The sequence below is a fragment of the Castor canadensis genome, chromosome 13 (assembly GCF_047511655.1).
Source record: "Castor canadensis chromosome 13, mCasCan1.hap1v2, whole genome shotgun sequence".
NCBI lineage: Eukaryota > Metazoa > Chordata > Mammalia > Rodentia > Castoridae > Castor > Castor canadensis.
In genome coordinates, this window is record NC_133398.1 from 56,804,255 (window position 1) to 56,823,366 (window position 19,112).

The following is a 19,112-nucleotide window of genomic DNA, read 5'->3' on the forward strand; positions in this document are numbered from 1 at the left end:
AGTTGTCAGCTAGTGTGGACAGTGTGCCTAGGGTAAATATGTTCTCACTTCTAGACAAACCACTCCCACATTTTGGATAGAGTCTATTTATGTCCCGGAGACTCCAAGAAAGTGTTTGAGCCAAAATTTTCTCTCTTTTAAAACATTTCTCTGACTTGTTTTTTGTTTTTGTGAGACAGATTGTTACTCTGTAGCCTACACTTGCTTTGAATTCGGGATCCTCCTGCCTCAACCTCCCGAGTGCTGGGATTACAGGCGTGTACCACCACATCTGGTATATTTGCAATTTTTATACAACATAGTCTTTATACATTGCACTACCTCCTGCACATCTTTATTAAAAAATAAGACACCTTCTCAGATGTTTGGATTCTTTATTTTCAGCCTGCAAGTTTTACATAGACTGTTTTTGAAGTATTTTTAATCCCATTGCCTGAGAACACCCTCCCACCTGCACTCTCCCCAGCCCACCGCAGATTCTGTCAAAGTAGACAGGTTAACTCCTACTTGTCTCAATGCCATTAGGCTGGGTGAGCCACGCTGCATAAGTACTCAGGCATGTGCAGTGGAATAAACACTGGCCCAGGTGTGTATCCAGATAAAATCCAACCCAGCGCCTAACTGACAGGAAGTGTGAGCAAGACCCTGCTGTGGTTTGCCTTATTTCTTTTCCATCACTGAAAACCCTGCACTGTTTCCCAGAATGGGTTCTGGCTCTTCCTGGGGTGGGGCGGGGCGGGGCTGGGGGTCACAGGACAACCAACTAAGTCATGGGACATTGTAAAAGGATGGCTCTACTTTAAAAAAATTAATAAGCTTTGCTGGGTGCTGTGTTTTATGGCTCACATCTGTATCTTAGCTACTCAGGAGGCAGAGATCAGGAAGATCGCAGTTAGAGGCCAGCCCTGGCAAATAGTTCATGAGACCCTATCTTAAAAATATCCAACACAAATAAGGGCTGGTGGAGTGGCTCAAGTAGTAGAGTGCCTCACTAGCATGCATGAGGCCCTGAGTTCAAACCTCAGTGTGGCTAAACAAAAACCGATAAGCTTTATTTTTTTTTTTTTGAAAGATGTGAGGCTTATAGAAAAATTGGGTGGGAGGTACAGAGTTCCCATATATCTTCTCACCCTTCACCCCCTACCTTCCCTATTATAAACTCCTGGTGTCGGCATGGTACATTTGTTACAATGGTTTTTTGTTTTAATAATTATAAAAGGTGAGCCAGGCATGGTGGTACACATCTGTAATCCCAGCAATCTGGAGGTTGAGACAGGAGGATAGCAAGTTTGAAGCCAGCCTGGGTTACATAGTGAGATCCTGTTTTTTTAAAAAAAAAAAAAAAAAAAAAGCGACAAAGTTGTGCGTAAGTCAAAGCTGAAGAGTATGTGCTAAGATCCTCAGCAGGAAAGATATCAAGATTCTCAGTAGAGTTCACCTGTTGGTTTAAGAATTGTGATTTTGCTAGGCACAAAATCACTGTGCTGGCTCATGCCTATAATCCTAGCTACTCAGAAGGCAGAGACCAGGAGGATTGCTGTTCAAAGCCAGCCTGGGCAAACAGGTCTCAAGACACTATCTTGAAAAAAACTCAACACATACAAGAGGAAGGGCTGGTGGAGTGGCTCAAGGTGTAGGCCCTGAGTTCAAATCCCCACATCACACAAAAAAAGAAAAGAATTGTGATTTCTTTTTTACTTTACACATCTCAGTACATGATACTGTGCTTCACTTCCACATTTGCTTGCACTAGTGGATGTATAACAACTCAATCAGTTCCTAACCTTAGAAAAATGCCTTAGCTTCTTTGGGTCCCTGGGTCCTCATCTTAATCACTATGGTAGAACACACCATACTCTTTGCCATTTATCACCAAGTCTCTTAAGTCATCGTAAATATTCGCTTTATAGCAGATTTATTAAGGAAAATATTTGCGGTGGGTGGTGGGTGGTACCTTTTTCTCCTACAGACATCTGTGGCTTTGGGCTGTATCATTCTTGGCATGCAAGTAAGACGATCAACGTTACATAGCACCCAGCTCAAAGAGCAGTGCTGGGTGGTCTTCTGAAAGTGTGAGCAATCCTTTTCACAGTGAAGTGTTTCTTTAAGTGTATTTTGATGAGTCTGATGGAATCATTAGAGCATTTTGCTCTTATGCTGTCACAACAAATACTATTTTGTGTTCTCTTTTCCTGATTATAAATCTCTCTCCCATAAGACCTGTGTGTGTCTCAAGGATAGGAGTTATCTCTTATTTACTTTGATTTACCTAGTTTCTCTGTATCATTTCATACAAAAACTCTTTGCTTTTGATATAACATCTTCCTGTTAATTCCTCGATTATGCCTCCTTCGAAACTTCATCTTCAAACATGCCCTGTGTTCTCCTTTTTTACCTTCTAAATCCTACTTATTCTCTCAGATTTGACTTTCCCTGCTGTGTAGGAAACATCTTCAGGCCCAGCGGGGGTCAAATGCTGCCCTCCTATTTATTTTCATAGCACAAGATGCATCCCACCATTGTCGCACTTACAACGCTTTGAGTCATTAGGTAGAGAAGTTTTTGTCTTTATAATCCAAGCACTTGGTATAACCACTTGTCACACAGCAGAGGACTCAAAAAATGTTTGTGCAATGAATGAATGAATAATGGAATGAATATGTCACATCCAAATAAAGAATGAGGATATATTCTGAAAGTGGGATTGTCCTCAAAGATGAATTCCTGACCATGATTTAATGTGAATTGAAACAGAACCTTATTTTGGAATAATTTTGTTGTGAATAAAGAATTCATCCAAGAAGAGGAAGAGCAGTTTCAGTCAGATTGTATGAATTTGGGTGCATTCCTTGGTTAGTCCAGTTAAAGAATGGAGTACCATCAACAGTAGTGGATGTGAAAGTGCTTTGCATTCTGTTTAAGTTATTCAATTAAAGCAACCTGTTGTAAAAATTTGTCTTTGTGCAAAAGCAAAATGCTTTAAATTATAATCATTTCCCAGTCCTTAAGGGAATGGTTTTGACAGTTTGAGAAACTTTAAAGTCATTAAAAACAGAACTGTAAGTGGAGGGACAAAATCTTTTCCCTCTGCATTTAATCTTCTCTGTAGTAGCTTTAGTAAAAGGCTCTGTACAGGTTGGCAGGTGCCTGGTTCCCCAAGGTCACCTGGGAACTTGGGTTTCTGGTACAGATTCAGTAAGTATGGATTTATCAGGCATGGGCAAAAATAATTTGGCCACCCAATATTTCAACCATTTTAATTCTCTACTCTAATGTCTCTTGAATGATTTTTCAAAGAACCTGTTTGTTTGTTTTTTTCCAGTGAAAAAGATCAAAAAGAACAAGAAAGTTTGTAAACTTTGGGCTTATAAATATTGCTTTCTATAGGGCTTGTTAAAGCCTTCACTATCATGAATCATTAAGATGAGATTTTAGCATTTTGTGCTTCGAAGACATATGTGTTTAGAAGACGTTTTTGTAGAAAACTTTTTATTTTTTTTTTATTTTTTTTTTTTTTTCATTTTTCTTTTATTATTCATATGTGCATACAAGGCTTGGTTCATTTCTCCCCCCTGCCCCCACCCCCTCCCTTACCACCCACTCCACCCCCTCCCGCTCCCCCCCTCAATACCCAGCAGAAACTATTTTGCCCTTATCTCTAATTTTGTTGTAGAGAGAGTATAAGCAATAATAGGAAGGAACAAGGGGTTTTGCTGGTTGAGATAAGGATAGCTATACAGGGCATTGACTCACATTGATTTCCTGTGTGTGGGTGTTACCTTCTAGGTTAATTCTTTTTGATCTAACCTTTTCTCTAGTTCCTGGTCCCCTTTTCCTATTGGCCTCAGTTGCTTTAAGGTATCTGCTTTAGTTTCTCTGCGTTAAGGGCAACAAATGCTAGCTAGTTTTTTAGGTGTCTTACCTATCCTCACCCCTCCCTTGTGTGCTCTCGCTTTTATCATGTGCTCATAGTCCAATCCCCTTGTTGTGTTTGCCCTTGATCTAATGTCCACATATGAGGGAGAACATACGATTTTTGGTCTTTTGAGCCAGGCTAACCTCACTCAGAATGATGTTCTCCAATTCCATCCATTTACCAGCGAATGATAACATTTCGTTCTTCTTCATGGCTGCATAAAATTCCATTGTGTATAGATACCACATTTTCTTAATCCATTCGTCAGTGCTGGGACATCTTGGCTGTTTCCATAACTTGGCTATTGTGAATAGTGCTGCAATAAACATGGATGTGCAGGTGCCTCTGGAGTAACAGTCTTTTGGGTATATCCCCAAGAGTGGTATTGCTGGATCAAATGGTAGATCGATGTCCATCTTTTTAAGTAGCCTCCAAATTTTTTTCCAGAGTGGTTGTACTAGTCTACATTCCCACCAACAGTGTAAAAGGGTTCCTTTTTCCCCACATCCTCGCCAACACCTGTTGTTGGTGGTGTTGCTGATGATGGCTATTCTAACAGGGGTGAGGTGGAATCTTAGTGTGGTTTTAATTTGCATTTCCTTTATTGCTAGAGATGGTGAGCATTTTTTCATGTGTTTTCTGGCCATTTGAATTTCTTCTTTTGAGAAAGTTCTGTTTAGTTCACATGCCCATTTCTTTATTGGTTCATTAGTTTTGGGAGAATTTAGTTTTTTAAGTTCCCTGTATATTCTGGTTATCAGTCCTTTGTCTGATGTATAATTGGCAAATATTTTCTCCCACTCTGTGGGTGTTCTCTTCAGTTTAGAGACCATTTCTTTTGATGAACAGAAGCTTTTTAGTTTTATGAGGTCCCATTTATCTATGCTATCTCTTAGTTGCTGTGCTGCTGGGGTTTCATTGAGAAAGTTTTTACCTATACCTACTAACTCCAGAGTATTTCCTACTCTTTCTTGTATCAACTTAAGAGTTTGGGGTCTGATATTAAGATCCTTGATCCATTTTGAGTTAATCTTGGTATAGGGTGATATACATGGATCTAGTTTCAGTTTTTTGCAGACTGCTAACCAGTTTTCCCAGCAGTTTTTGTTGAAGAGGCTGCTATTTCTCCATCGTATATTTTTAGCTCCTTTGTCAAAGATAAGTTGCTCATAGTTGTGTGGCTTCATATCTGGATCCTCTATTCTGTTCCACTGGTCTTCATGTCTGTTTTTGTGCCAGTACCATGCTGTTTTTATTGTTATTGCTTTGTAATATAGTTTGAAGTCAGGTATTGTGATACCTCCTGCATTGTTCTTTTGACTGAGTATTGCCTTGGCTATTCGTGGCCTCTTGTGTTTCCATATAAATTTCACAGTAGATTTTTCAATCTCTTTAATGAATGTCATTGGAATTTTGATGGGAATTGCATTAAACATGTAGATTACTTTGGGGAGTATCGACATTTTTACTATGTTGATTCTACCAATCCATGAGCATGGGAGATCTCTCCACTTTCTATAGTCTTCCTCAATCTCTTTCTTCAGAAGTGTATAGTTTTCCTTGTAGAGGTCTTTCACATCTTTTGTTAGGTTTACACCTAGGTATTTGATTTTTTTCGAGGCTATTGTAAATGGAATTGTTTTCATACATTCTTTTTCCGTTTGCTCATTGTTAGTGTATAGAAATGCTAATGATTTTTCTATGTTGATTTTATATCCTGCTACTTTGCTATAGCTATTGATGATGTCTAGAAGCTTCTGAGTAGAGTTTTTTGGGTCTTTAAGGTATAGGATCATGTCGTCTGCAAATAGGGATATTTTGACAGTTTCTTTACCTATTTGTATTCCTTTTATTCCTTCTTCTTGCCTAATTGCTCTGGCTAGGAATTCCAGTACTATGTTGAATAGGAGTGGAGATAGTGGGCATCCTTGTCTGGTTCCTGATTTTAGAGGGAACGGTTTTAATTTTTCTCCGTTAAGTATAATACTGGCTGTAGGTTTGTCATATATAGCTTTTATAATGTTGAGGAACTTTCCTTCTATTCCTAGTTTTCTTAGAGCTTTTATCATGAAATGATGTTGGATCTTATCAAAGGCTTTTTCTGCGTCTATTGAGATGATCAAGTGGTTTTTGTCTTTGCTTCTGTTAATGTGGTTTATTACGTTTATTGATTTTCGTATGTTGAACCACCCCTGCATCCCTGGGATGAAGCCTACCTGGTCGTGGTGGATAATCTTTTTGATGTGTTGCTGAATTCGGTTTGCCATTATTTTGTTGAGGATTTTTGCATCAATGTTCATTAAGGAGATTGGCCTATAGTTCTCCTTTTTGGAGGTGTCTTTGCCTGGTTTTGGGATAAGTGTAATAGTGGCTTCATAAAATGTGTTTGGCAGTTTTCCTTCCCTTTCTATTTCATGGAACAGTTTAAGGAGGGTTGGTATCAGTTCTTCTTTAAAGGTCTGATAGAATTCAGCAGAGAATCCATCAGGTCCTGGACTTTTCTTTTTGGGGAGACTCTTGATTGCTGCTTCAATTTCATTTTGTGTTATAGGTCTATTCAGGTGATTAATTTCCTCTTGGTTCAGTTTTGGATGATCATATGTATCTAGAAATCTGTCCATTTCTTTTAGATTTTCAAATTTATTTGAATATAGGTTCTCAAAGTAGTCTCTGATGATTTCCTGGATTTCCATGGTGTTTGTTGTTATCTCCCCTTTTGCATTCCTGATTCTACTAATTTGGGTTTTTTCTCTCCTCATTTTAGTCAGGTTTGCCAGGGGTCTATCGATCTTGTTTATTTTTTCAAAGAACCAACTTTTTGTTTCATTAATTCTTTGTATGGTTTTTTTGGTTTCTATTTCGTTGATTTCAGCTCTTATTTTTATTATTTCTCTCCTTCTATTTGTTTTGGGATTTGCTTGTTCTTGTTTTTCTAGGAGTTTGAGATGTATCATTAGGTCATTGATTTGGGATCTTTCAATCTTTTTAATATATGCACTCATGGCTATAAACTTTCCTCTCAAGACTGCCTTAGCTGTGTCCCATAGGTTCCGGTAGGTTGTGTTTTCATTTTCATTGACTTCTAGGAACTTTTTAATTTCCTCTTTTATTGCATCGATGATCCATTCTTCATTAAGTAATGAGTTATTTAGTTTCCAGCTGTTTGCATGTTTTTTGTCTTTACTTTTGTTGTTGAGTTCTACTTTTACTGCATTGTGGTCAGATAGTATGCACGGTATTATTTCTATTTTCTTATATTTGCTGAGGCTTGCTTTGTGCCCTAAGATATGATCTATTTTGGAGAAGGTTCCATGGGCTGCTGAGAAGAATGTATATTGTGTAGAGGTTGGATGAAATGTTCTATAGACATCTACTAGGTCCACTTGATCTATTGCATATTTTAGATCTTGGATTTCTTTATTGAGTTTTTGTTTGGATGACCTATCTATTGATGATAATGGAGTGTTAAAGTCTCCCACAACCACTGTGTTGGCGTTTATATATGCTTTTAGGTCTTTTAGGGTATGTTTGATGAAATTGGGTGCGTTGACATTGGGTACGTACAGATTGATGATTATTATTTCCTTTTGGTCTATTTCCCCTTTTATTAGTATGGAATGTCCTTCTTTGTCTCGTTTGATCAATGTAGGTTTGAAGTCTACTTTGTCAGAGATAAGTATTGCTACTCCTGCTTGTTTTCGGGGGCCATTAGCTTGGTAAATCTTCTTCCAGCCTTTCATCCTAAGCATATGCTTATTTCTGTCGGTGAGATGAGTCTCCTGTAAGCAACAAATTGTTGGATCTTCTTTTTTAATCCATTTTGTCAAACGGTGTCTTTTGATGGGTGAATTAAGTCCATTGACATTAAGTGTTAGTACTGATAGGTATGTGGTGATTCCTGCCATTTAGTTATCTTAGTTGTTTGAAGGTTTGATTGTGTGTACCTAACTTGATGTTACTCTCTACTGTCTTGCTTTTTCTTATCCTGTGGTTTGGTGCTGCCTGCCTTTTCATGGTTAAGTTGGGTGTCACTTTCTGTGTGCAGGATCCCTTGCAGAATCTTTTGTAATGGTGGCTTTGTGGTCACATATTGTTTTAGTTTCTGCTTATCATGGAAGACTTTTATTGCTCCATCTATTTTGAATGATAGCTTTGCTGGGTAGAGTATCCTGGGGTTGAAGTTATTTTCATTCAGTGCCCGGAAGATCTCACCCCACGCTCTTCTTGCTATTAATGTTTCTGTTGAGAAGTCTGCTGTGATTTTGATGGGTTTACCTTTGTATGTTACTTGTTTTTTCTCTCTTGCAGCCTTCAATATTCTTTCCTTAGTTTCTGAACTTGTTGTTTTAATGATGATATGTCGTGGAGTAGTTCTATTTTGATCTGGTCTGTTTGGTGTCCTGGAGGCCTCTTGCATTTGTATGGGAATATCTTTCTCTAGATTTGGGAAATTTTCCGTTATTATTTTGTTGAATATATTACGCATTCCCTTCGCTTGCACCTCTTCTCCTTCTTCGATGCCCATGATTCTCAAGTTTGGTCTTTTGATGGAGTCAGTGAGTTCTTGCATTTTCTTTTCACAGGTCTTGAGTTGTTTAATTAATAGTTCTTCGGTTTTTCCTTTAATTACCATTTCATCTTCAAGTTCTGAGATTCTGTCTTCTGTTTGTTCTATTCTGCTGGATTGGCTTTCCGTTTTGTTTTGCAGTTCTGTTTCGTTCTTTTTTCTGAGGTTTTCCATATCCTGGCTGTTTTCTTCTTTATTGTTGTCTATTTTTGTCCTGAGTTCATTTATCCATTTATTCATTGTGTTCTCTCTTTCACTTTGGTGTTTATACAGTGCTTCTATGGTTTCCTTTATTTCTTCTTTTGCTTTTTCAAATTCTCTATTTTTATTGTCTTGGAATTTCTTGAGTGTCTCCTGTACATTTTGGTTGACCCTATCCAGTATCATCTCTATAAAATTCTCATTGAGTACTTGTAGTATGTCTTCTTTTAAATTATTCTTGTAGGCTTCATTGGGTCCTTTGGCATAGTTTATCTTCATTTTGTTGGAGTCTGGCTCTGAGTTTCTGTTCTCTTCATTCCCCTCTGGTTCCTGTACTAATTTTTTGCTGTGGGGAAACTGGTTTCCTTGTTTTTTCTGTCTTCCTGTCATTGTCCTTGGTGTTGTTACTGTCCCTGTACTGTATGTAATTAAGTATTTTCTAGCTTGTAATAATAACAATGGTAATATTGAGAACGGAAGAGTGAGCTGAGATGGAAATGTAGAAAACTTTTTAACATCTTCAACATAACAATCTCAGAAGAATGATTTGCAGAATATGGCCTTATGAGTATGATAGATGTTAATTTGCTGAAAATCTAGGGAAGGTATCCTCACAAGTTTATGTAGCAAATGTCATCTGTCCACCCTCCACGGTGGAATTTAGAACTACCCAATAAAGCACCGTAGCACATCGACTACTTAAACCCAAGCAATCTGAAGAATGGCAGGTGTTGAAAGGACTCTTGATGTTCTCTGAATAGCAGTTCATAAGATCCTCATGTGATAATGTTCTCCCTAGTCCCCAGAGAAAAGGAACATCCTCACCTCTGAAGATGAAGGACACTTGAAGATGAAGGAACAGGCCTTGCTCAATTTGCCCTCATTCAGATCCCTTTGTCCTTTCACATTCTGCACAACTTTCTACTCTTCAGGCTTACTGATTTTCTCCATTTCTTTACAAATGGTCCCATGTCACTTAACACATTAAATAAGTCAATGCATTTTTCTCTTGTTCATCTGTCTTTTTTCAGTCTAATTTACAGTACAATAAACCCAAGATGGGTAGAAGGAAAGGACTTTTCCTCTCCTCTAATCATGGTGGCATAGCCACCATAGTTCTGGGTCAATCAGTGCTTCTGGCAGGTCAGAAGAATACACTGGAAGGGCTATTTCTGGACTGAGCATCTGTGACTTAAGGAAGCCACTGTGATAATGGATGTAGCACTGGGCTATGTCAGAACCGAGGTTTCAATCTAGACTTGATTCTAGATAGCTGTGTAGTATTGGTAGTTACTTAACTGCCTCAGGACTTCTGTCCTATAGGGTGAAGAGACTTCTAGAAGACATAGTAATGGCTACTGGATATTAGAAAAGAAAAGAAATCTAACTCTCTGAACTAAACAAAGGAAGTGCAAATTCAAACAGGGACAGGACACATTTTATTTGAAAGGGAATCAAGGTTAAAGGAGCTGATGTTGCCAACGGTGGGGAAGGCTGGTGGGGGTGTAAGCTGATACCTTCTTTCAGAAAGCATATGTATCAATAGCCTCAAATAAATTTACAACTGTTGACCTTATAATTCTGCTTCTAAAAATCTATTAAAAGGAAAAAAACCCAGAGAAATACACTGATTTATGACAAGGGTTTTTCACCATCAGCTATTGGCATAGTAACAACTTCAATGTAGCAGTGGAATGAGGGGCTGGAGGAGTGGCTTAAGTGGTAGAGTGGCTGCTTTGCATGTGTGAAGCCCTGAGTTCAAATCCCATTGTGTCAAAAAAAAATCAAACCCCCCAAAAAAAGCTTTATATAACATTATCATTCTACTCAGTATCCTTAATGTCTTTCTATAATTGTTCACAAAAATTTGCAATGTCTACCTAGGAAAAATTTTAAATGTTCTTTTTAACATACTTTGTGACCTAACACTAATACGTGACTAGAAAAATCCCATCCATTTTACATTTTAGTATTAACTGGAAATAAAAACTGACCAAGGATAAAAAACCAAAAACAAAAACCGGTGGAATGAATTATAGCTCTTTTTGTGGTATGGTTCCAATTAAGTTGGAAGGTTATGCCTGAGTGTTTTCTTTGGGTGTTGTTGTGAAGTATATAGTTTACTTTTTCTATAGCTTTTTTTCCTTTAGTGAGTGAGTATATGTTTCTTTTATACTTAAAACAGGAACTTATTTTCAGAGAATGCAAAAAAAAAAAACTGATCAATAAAATGAGGGATATGGAGAAGTAGATGTCTAATGTTCCTCTTAAACCATGCATTCAGTAGTGTAGATTACAGGTTATTTAAAAATTGCAAAAAGGAGGGAATGATGTTGTAGGCAGAATCAACACAGACTTTATGGCTTAGTAGACAGCAGTTCTGAAGTGGTCTGTTTTCCTTGGGTCCTTTTCTGTGCTGGTAGTGTAGGAGCTGGGACCATAAGATGCTGGCAGACAGGCATCCATGTTAATTATTGCTCTTAACGTAACAGCTACTTCCTTTAGACATCATTGCCTCCAGTGAAACTAACTCTTGCCATAGTCATGATTGCTGTCTGGAACTATAAAGGAGGTTATTAAGGGCTTGCCTGCTGTAGAAGAAAAAACCCTGGGGCTAGTGAGGCAATTGGGAAGAATATAAAGTTCTGTTGTAATGTGAAGCAGTATAATATAGAAGTTACGTTCAGGGGACTTGGGAGTTGGGCAAACTGGGCTCTGATTTAGAGTACAAAATCAAGCTGATGACCCTAGTTAAGTTCTTTAGCCACTCTGCTTTTCATTTTCCAAATCTAGAAAGTCACTATTTACCTCCTAACACCATTGTAAAGATTAAACAATATAATGAATGTAGGCACTTTGAACCATGCCTAGCATGAAGTAAGCACTTAATAAGTGTTAGTTTTTACTGTGATTATTAGGTCACCTTTTAAAGTTACTGTTCTCTATAAAATCAGAATAACACAGAGACAATTTTGTAGGTTTGTTAGGAGAAATGAATGAAAAGATGTATTTGAAGAATATAGTTCAGTGGCTGTATATAGTAAGAAAGAATTAGTAAGCAAAAAACATAAAGAAAGGAATGTATACATAGCTCATACTAAAGATTGTTGAAGAAAAAGTCTTAGTATTTACTGACTATTTCTTTTCCCTTATTCTATTCTCTCTGAGAGAACTCACTTTGAAAACCCCATATTTGCTAAGGCTGCAAAGGTTTTCCATCCTTGGGGAGTAAGTGAATAACTAAGGCTCCCTAAGAGTTTCTTGGAAGACAAGAACTAGCTTAAGGTTGCATCTTCCTAGAATGTGGTTCTTGGGTTCAAATTCGCAATGAGGTCCTCAGGAGGGAGGAAGAGAGAGGAGAGTTCTGCGTGAGGATGCTTCTCCCACAGCACTGCTGCTCCTGCTGTGACCTGGGGCCAGGCATTTAAAATGTGCATTCCTGCTGGCTATAAGAGGAGCAATTAGACTTCCCTACCTCAGGGAGTTTTAGGGCTGGAGGGGACAGTGGATCTAATACCCTCCTTCCATCTCAATTTCCTTATCTAAAATCCAGAAAAGAGAGCCACTTTCTCAACTTTCAACCTGCTAGCTGTCCCCTGAGGACAGGTTCTCCTGATTCACATTCAGTGCCCCTTGTGATTTGGATTTGGTTTATATCACATGTGGTATGGATTTAATTCAGTTGTTCTATAGATCATTATATTCAGTTACAGTAAGCCTGAAACTTTAAAATTTGATTTACACGAATTACTTTGGAAATTATTCATATGAAAATTATGGATGATTTTAAAAACACATCATAAAAATTCCAGGACAGCTTTCAAGTTTATTCTGACTGGCATTGTAATGTTTGAAGTGTGGAGCAGAAGTTGGGAAGCCTTCATTAGCCTTCTTTACCAGTCTAGTCAAGGATTCAAAAATCTCTGTATGCTGGGTGGTGGGATGGGTTGTTTGTGGTTGGCTGTTCTTTTAATGTAAAATGCTATTTTTCTGTTAGTTTATTTTCTTTCTTAAAGGACTTTAGGGTGTTGCAAGGTGTAAAATGGTAATAGCTACTTAAAGCACTGATGAGAAGAATATCAGGTCACATATGAATTCTGTAAAATGTAAAGCTAACAAAAAGCTTCGTCAGACGATGATATCTTGCTATCTGTGCCGGGCACAGGCAGGGGAAGTCACTTTATTGCATTGTGTTGTAGAGCAACTGCTGCAAAATTCCAGAGAAGAACAGAAACTATTCTCTTCAGAGCACATCATTACTGTTGACCATCAAGAATTTCCATTGAGTTAAGAAGCTGCAGTGCAGCTGGGATACATTTTTTTCGTGTTGTGAACAGATTATCTCAAATCAGTGACAGGAATGTCATGTTCTTATCAACAAGATATAAGTATATACTCTTATGACTCCTATGGTTAAACTGAATGTGTAATTATGAAATAAGTATGAGCACACATTTCTCCTCCACCAAATGAAATGTTACTAAATTATTTTCTTCTGTTCAGGGAATTTTTCAAGAAAGAAAGTTTAGATAAAGAAACTTGTATGAATTTTTATAAGAAAGAATTCAAGACAGTGTGGTTCCCTACTCTACAGAAGACTTTCTACACATTTTTATTGACTTGTACAGGCATATTCAGAAGTCATGAATTTTGCATAAATTAAAAAAGGTAATGGTGGATAAATGATCATTAGGAGCAGAACTGATTTGTAGGTGAGACATGAGGACTTTGAAATTCTGAGAAACAGCTGAACCAAGATTTGTTTCTATTGCAAAATCAAAGTAAATCTGCTGTGACTGAAAGTCATTTTATAAGCTCCCTTAGGAAGTCTAGTTGAGTGCCCTTCCTACTTCTGCTTCCAAATACCCCCAGTAATTGTGCAAGTCCCATGTATGTCCACAGTAGCTATTAGAGCAAGCTGTGCACAGAGGAATTCTGAGCATCTGACTTGGTCCTATGTTGAGACCAAGAAAATGAAATTCTCATGTTGTGCTGGGCTTCCCATTAGGGTGTTGTCAAGTAAATATTGGCTGTCCCTAGATGCCATAATTTTGTAACAGAGACAAAGCAATCATCACCATTTTGTAAGGGAGGGAGATAAAAGACCCTTTATCACCTGTGAAATATTGTTTGACTCAAAGTCTTGATTTGCTTTGCTATTTTTCTTTTTATTCTTTCTCAATCTGTTCACCCAAATTCTTTTCTCTTTCCCTTCTCCTGCCACCACTTTAAGTGACAAAAAAACTGCAGTGTCTCTCATGGTATGTCCATATTCTTGGTGTTTCCCAACACCAAGAGAAAAATTGCAGGAGCAAAATTAAAATGGAATTAAAACGAATAAAGCTTTTTCTTTGTTGTTTTGATTTTCATGGCACCTAATTTTGCAGTCATCATCTAGTTCCTGATTGAAGGAAAAGTTTTGTTTGACGTTGCATTTGTAAATTTTTACTCTTGTACTCCTCTTCCCCCTCCCAATTGTGTAGTTCGACTTGTTTTTGAAATACTAAAATTAGGTTTTTATTACACATCCTGTCTGAAGACCATGAGGAAGAAAAATGAAACATACTCTAACATTTATTGAACCTAATTTTGCCATGTGCACAAGATGCAAGACAGCATCTCCAATCTGGCAAACAACATGGATGAAGGCATAAAGAAAATGGGACATGGACATGTGGCATCTCTTAAAGAAGGTTTCTCAGGGATGTCATGTGTTGTCTCTTCTTCATCCCATTGGCCAGGATCTGATCATGTGGCCTAGGTAACTGTAAGAGTGACTGTGATCTAGGTGACTATGTACCAGCTAAAGTTTCTATTTCTATAAAAGAAGGCAAAAAGGGTATTGTGGTATAAACAGACATTCTTGTCATAGGTAGATACTGGAAAAGAGATAGTAAGTTACCATAAGAGAAAGGGAAAAAAACATTTGCTATATTATCTTAAAAATATATCTGACAGGAGCTTGTTTGGCATTTTAAGTTGCTAACACAAAACAGATTTTGATTGATTTATTTTGTTTTGGTCCACATTGCTTTGCTTATTATGACAATGCTAAACCAAAACATACTTAAAGTTATTAGACACAAATTTATGAAATATGGCAAATCCTCTAAGATATTTTCCTTCCATTGAGATTGATTTTTTCATACTCTGCCAGGTCTTGCTGTAAAAATGTGACTATAGTAATGGAATTGTGATCTGTTGTCAAAGGTAATGGTAGTGATGGTCTACAGACCAACTGCCCAGTGGTTCACAATGTAAACAAGCACCAGGAACTTGACTCTGAATCACAGTCCTTGTTTTATAATGCGTCATAGAACACAAGACGTCTGTGGGGCTTCCCAGGGGATTTGTTTCAGCTGTTGGCTGAGTGGGTGGTAGGAGAAGAAAATCGCAGGACAAAATGCATATACCCACCTCTGCCAAGGACTGTTCCTGTGGAGTCTGACACCCACAGCTGACTAATCCTTTGGCCACAGCTATTGGGTGTGATCCCATGGGCACCTCTCCATTTTGCTGCTTTCCTTGGTTTTATTTGGGATTCACCTTCCTCCCACAAGGAGAGTGGCCACACCTGAGAAGAAAGATGTATCTGCCCTTTGTGCCCTGGTGACTAGTACTAATCAGCATTAATTATATCTGTATTAATTTTCTGTTGCTATATAGCAGATTGCTACAAACTGTGGCCTAAAATGACACAAATTTCTTATTTCTCAGTTTCCATTGGTCTGGGGTCTGCTCATGGCTAGGTTGGTGCTCTGCTTTGGTTGTTACCAGGCTGCAGTCAAAGTGCTGAAGGGCCCCATTCTCACTGGGTGACTGACTGAGGAAGAATCCACTTTCAAGCTCAATCAGATTGTTGGCAGAATTCATTTCCTTGTGACAGAAGAATTTGTGGAGCCTTCCTGCTTTAGGTCTGCAAGAGAGCATCTAGCTGGTTCCGCTGAGAGCATCTTCTGTATGATAAAATGTAAACAAGGGCTATGAAATCACCCTCACCTTTGACTCACTCTGTTGGTTGTTTTGGTTTTTGTTTTCGGCTGCACTGAGGTTTGAACTCAGGGCCTTATACTTGCTAAGCAGGTGCTCTACCACTTGAGCCAGTCCCTTTGCTATTGGTTGGTTTCATTGACATTCAAGGGCAAGGAATTTTGGATACTGGGAGAATTATTGGCGTTCACCCTAAGGTCTGTACACTACAAAGAACTATAGGATTTTTAATTTTTTTGTTCTGTCTGTTTGGGTATAGACAGTGAGATAAAGAAGGGAGTAACCAAAAAGTTGGAATTGCCATTAACTCAGGTAAGACTAAAGGAGGGAAGATCAAGAGCTCAATTTTGGCTGCATAAAGAGTGAGAGTCTGTGTATGGGGATGCATGTCTGTAATCCTAGCATTTGAGCAGGAGTATCACAAGTTCCAGGCCAGCCAGGCAACATAGTGAGTTCCAGACTAGCCTGGGCAATGCAGTGAGACCCTGTCTCAATCCCCTCCCCAATAGAAACAATGAGAGGTCTGTTATACACGTACATGGAGCTATCTAGTCAAGTTGCATATATGACTCTAGAGTTAAGGCAGAGGGTCCAGGCTACATTTGTAAGTTTGGGATTCATTAGCATGTAAGTGGTATTTAAAGCCAAGAAATAAGATCTCTAGGGAGTGAAGCTAGGTACAAAACATGTCCAAGGACTGGACTCTAGTGCCCCAACATGGGTCGGGAAGTACAAGAAGAATCTGTAAAGGAGACCAGGTGAGTTAAGAGTTCAAGGCAGGGTAGAATCCTTGCAGCTTTGATGTATTGACTTACCCAGTTCTAATCTCAGAAAGCAACATTTCCCCCCTTGTTCCCAGCTTGGAGAGACACACACTTAGCTCTCCTCTCCCCAAATGGGCTGCTTTCCTGTGTGGTCTTAGATGCCAAATGTAAATGGGGGGTGGGGGCGGGAAACATTTTACTTTGTTGGGAAAGTTCAACAATCAAATTTGCATTTTTTCCCACAGAAATAAGCCAACCCAATTCAGCCTGAGTGTAGGCAACATGGCTAGTGGGAGTGTGTGAACAGTTTTATTTTCAGACTACCACCATTAAAAACAGACCAATCTGTTAAGCACACACCCTCTCAGGTGACACAGGTCAGGCCCTGCTTTGAAATAAAAGTTTCAAATAGTGACAAGGCAATGTGTCTTCCGTGAATGTATTAGATACAGGTGGAGCAACAGAGGCATTTATAAGAGTAGCATAAACACATCTATTTACTAACCAAAGAGATGCTTCTAATTAAGGCTGTTCTTTGAAATAGTTACATTGAAAACATTTGCAATGAAGATAATTAACACATTGATGAGAAAGAAGCAGCAGCATGGAGATTTGCTCAATGAACTGAGCTTGTTCATTCCCTCAGCTAATTCCTGCCAAGAGACGATGGGGTCTTCATTCCACCTTTCATAGACCTGAGTTCAAAAGACACCATTCATGACACATCCAACTACCAATTCTCCATCTTCCTTTTTTTGTCTTGCTGTTGTGCTTCCCTTCCTAATCCATTCCTGATTGAACCAGTGCTCCATCTGTAAAGTTGTCCTCATTCTGAGTTTTCTGCCATCAACTGTAGTTTCTTCAAACTTTTCTATCAGTTTATAAGAAAACTGTACTTCTCAAAAAGTGTCCTTGGTTTTTATGGTATGATTTTTGGTGTCAAGAGCGGTGACAATCTGTTTGGCATTGTACCCATGTTTTGAAGAGCCATTCCCATTCCTACTGCCTTCATTTATTCAACAAAGCCATTGATCTCCAGCAGGTGCCATCTTCCTAGTAGCTGCTAAATGGTGGCCATGGTGAGGGGGAGTGGTGTGTGGAGCATGGGGTGCCAGAGCACCTTTGTGTACATCCTCTGACAAAATTTATTTTGGTACCCCTTGGTTATATAGAGAAATGTAATCATTAAAATGTAAGACTCATTAGCCAAGCTCTCTACTAGTGAGCTAAACCCCAGCATGGTGTTTTTCTGTGGCATAGCACACTTCTATTAATTCTCCTGAACATACCCTGAATTTAAGGATATGCTTGATTACATTTTACTTTGGATAAAATCTTTTCAGTTTTTATAGAACAAAGAAATCATGAAATTGAAAATGGTTGGGGTACAAAGACTCCATTTGTGCAACTCCAGTACCTGACAAAGTAATGGCATTGTGGATAATATAAATGTACATGTACATATACCATGCCATTACCCATGTATGGAAGCTATGTTACTTGATCCATAGTCCCTTTTGCACATAAACAAAAACTTACATGCTCATTGAGAAAAAAAATGTTTTCTCCAGTTTCCACTCAAGTGTTTCTTAGGTGATTTCATTGCCTGCCAAAGTGGGTCAATGTGACTAATTGTTAAGCTTGTTTCTTAGTTGGGTTGCTTTGATCCAGAGTTAAGCATGTTTTCAAGCAAGGCACAAATAGTCCTGTCAGCTCCCTGACACAAATTAGATTGTAGTCCCTATGTAACATATGAGGAAGAGAAAGCAAAGAACTCAACAACTTCCTAGGAGCTCAGAGGACCAGCTGCTGCACTGGGGCAATGTGGCTGCCAGTCTCCTGCAGGACCACACAGTTGACATCCCAATTTGGGGTCTGCAGGGGCAGAAAGTAGCAGCTACAAGCAGAGTAGTGAAATGGCTGCCTTGCTTTTCAGATGGGCCTGGAGGTCAAGTTAGTTTATTTGTTTTTAATTAAGCTGAAATTATAGGCTGGTTGAAAGGTCCCTTTGTTGGTGGTGATCTTTTGAATGGCTGCACAAACCTTTTGGTCTCTTGCTTTCCTCTGACTCCTTTTCCCATTTGCAGGATTAGAAAAGCACTTGGAAGGCACATTAATCTCACCAGCGTTGTCAGGAGAGATCAGCGAGTTTTATTAAAAGCCCTGGGATTGCCTGAAAGGCCTCCTTGTCTGGATCTGAATGGAGGGGGCATGTTAAGATCACGGGGCATGCTGTCAGGACCCCTTGCCCTGCCCCTTGGACTGCGAGCTGACACTCGCTGAGGAAGCAAGGAGACCTCTTTTGTTGAAGAGATTGTGCCTGTGGACAGAAGAGAGGTGGCCCTGTCAGCATGAACGCTCCAGGCTGGGGTGGGCCCAGAGCCCTGCTGCTCCTGCTGGTCCTGGAGTGGGCCAGCCCCACCTTTATCACCGTGAACCGTGGGCTGAGGGTGATGAAGGGCAGCTCTGCCTTCCTGTCCGGAGATGACCTGAAGTTTGCCATCTCCAGTGAGAAAGATGCATGCAAAGTGGAGGTTGTGATGAATGAGCCAATAACCCAGAGGGTTGGGACACTCACTCCACAGGTAGGTTGTATTGGACAATTTCTGTTGAGTAGCAGTGCAGATGTGAGAGTGTGGGGAACAGAAAGAGGGAGGAAGGAAGGGAGGACAGG

At 39.1% G+C, this 19,112-nt stretch overlaps 1 protein-coding gene across 7 annotated transcripts in view; it reads left to right on the top strand.

Annotated features, from left to right (window-relative positions):
* Frem1 (FRAS1 related extracellular matrix 1) overlaps positions 1–19,112 on the top strand; it is a 148,170-nt gene that overhangs the window by 9,360 nt on the left and 119,698 nt on the right. For all 7 annotated transcript variants that reach the window (XR_012440433.1, XM_074051823.1, XM_074051824.1 and 4 more), the window contains exon 2: positions 18,526–19,023. Coding sequence is in view for 6 of the 7 variants with exons in the window: in XM_074051823.1 (XP_073907924.1) it covers positions 18,790–19,023 (234 nt within the window). In the remaining variant the exon portion in view is untranslated. The remainder of the gene's footprint in view (positions 1–18,525; positions 19,024–19,112) is intronic.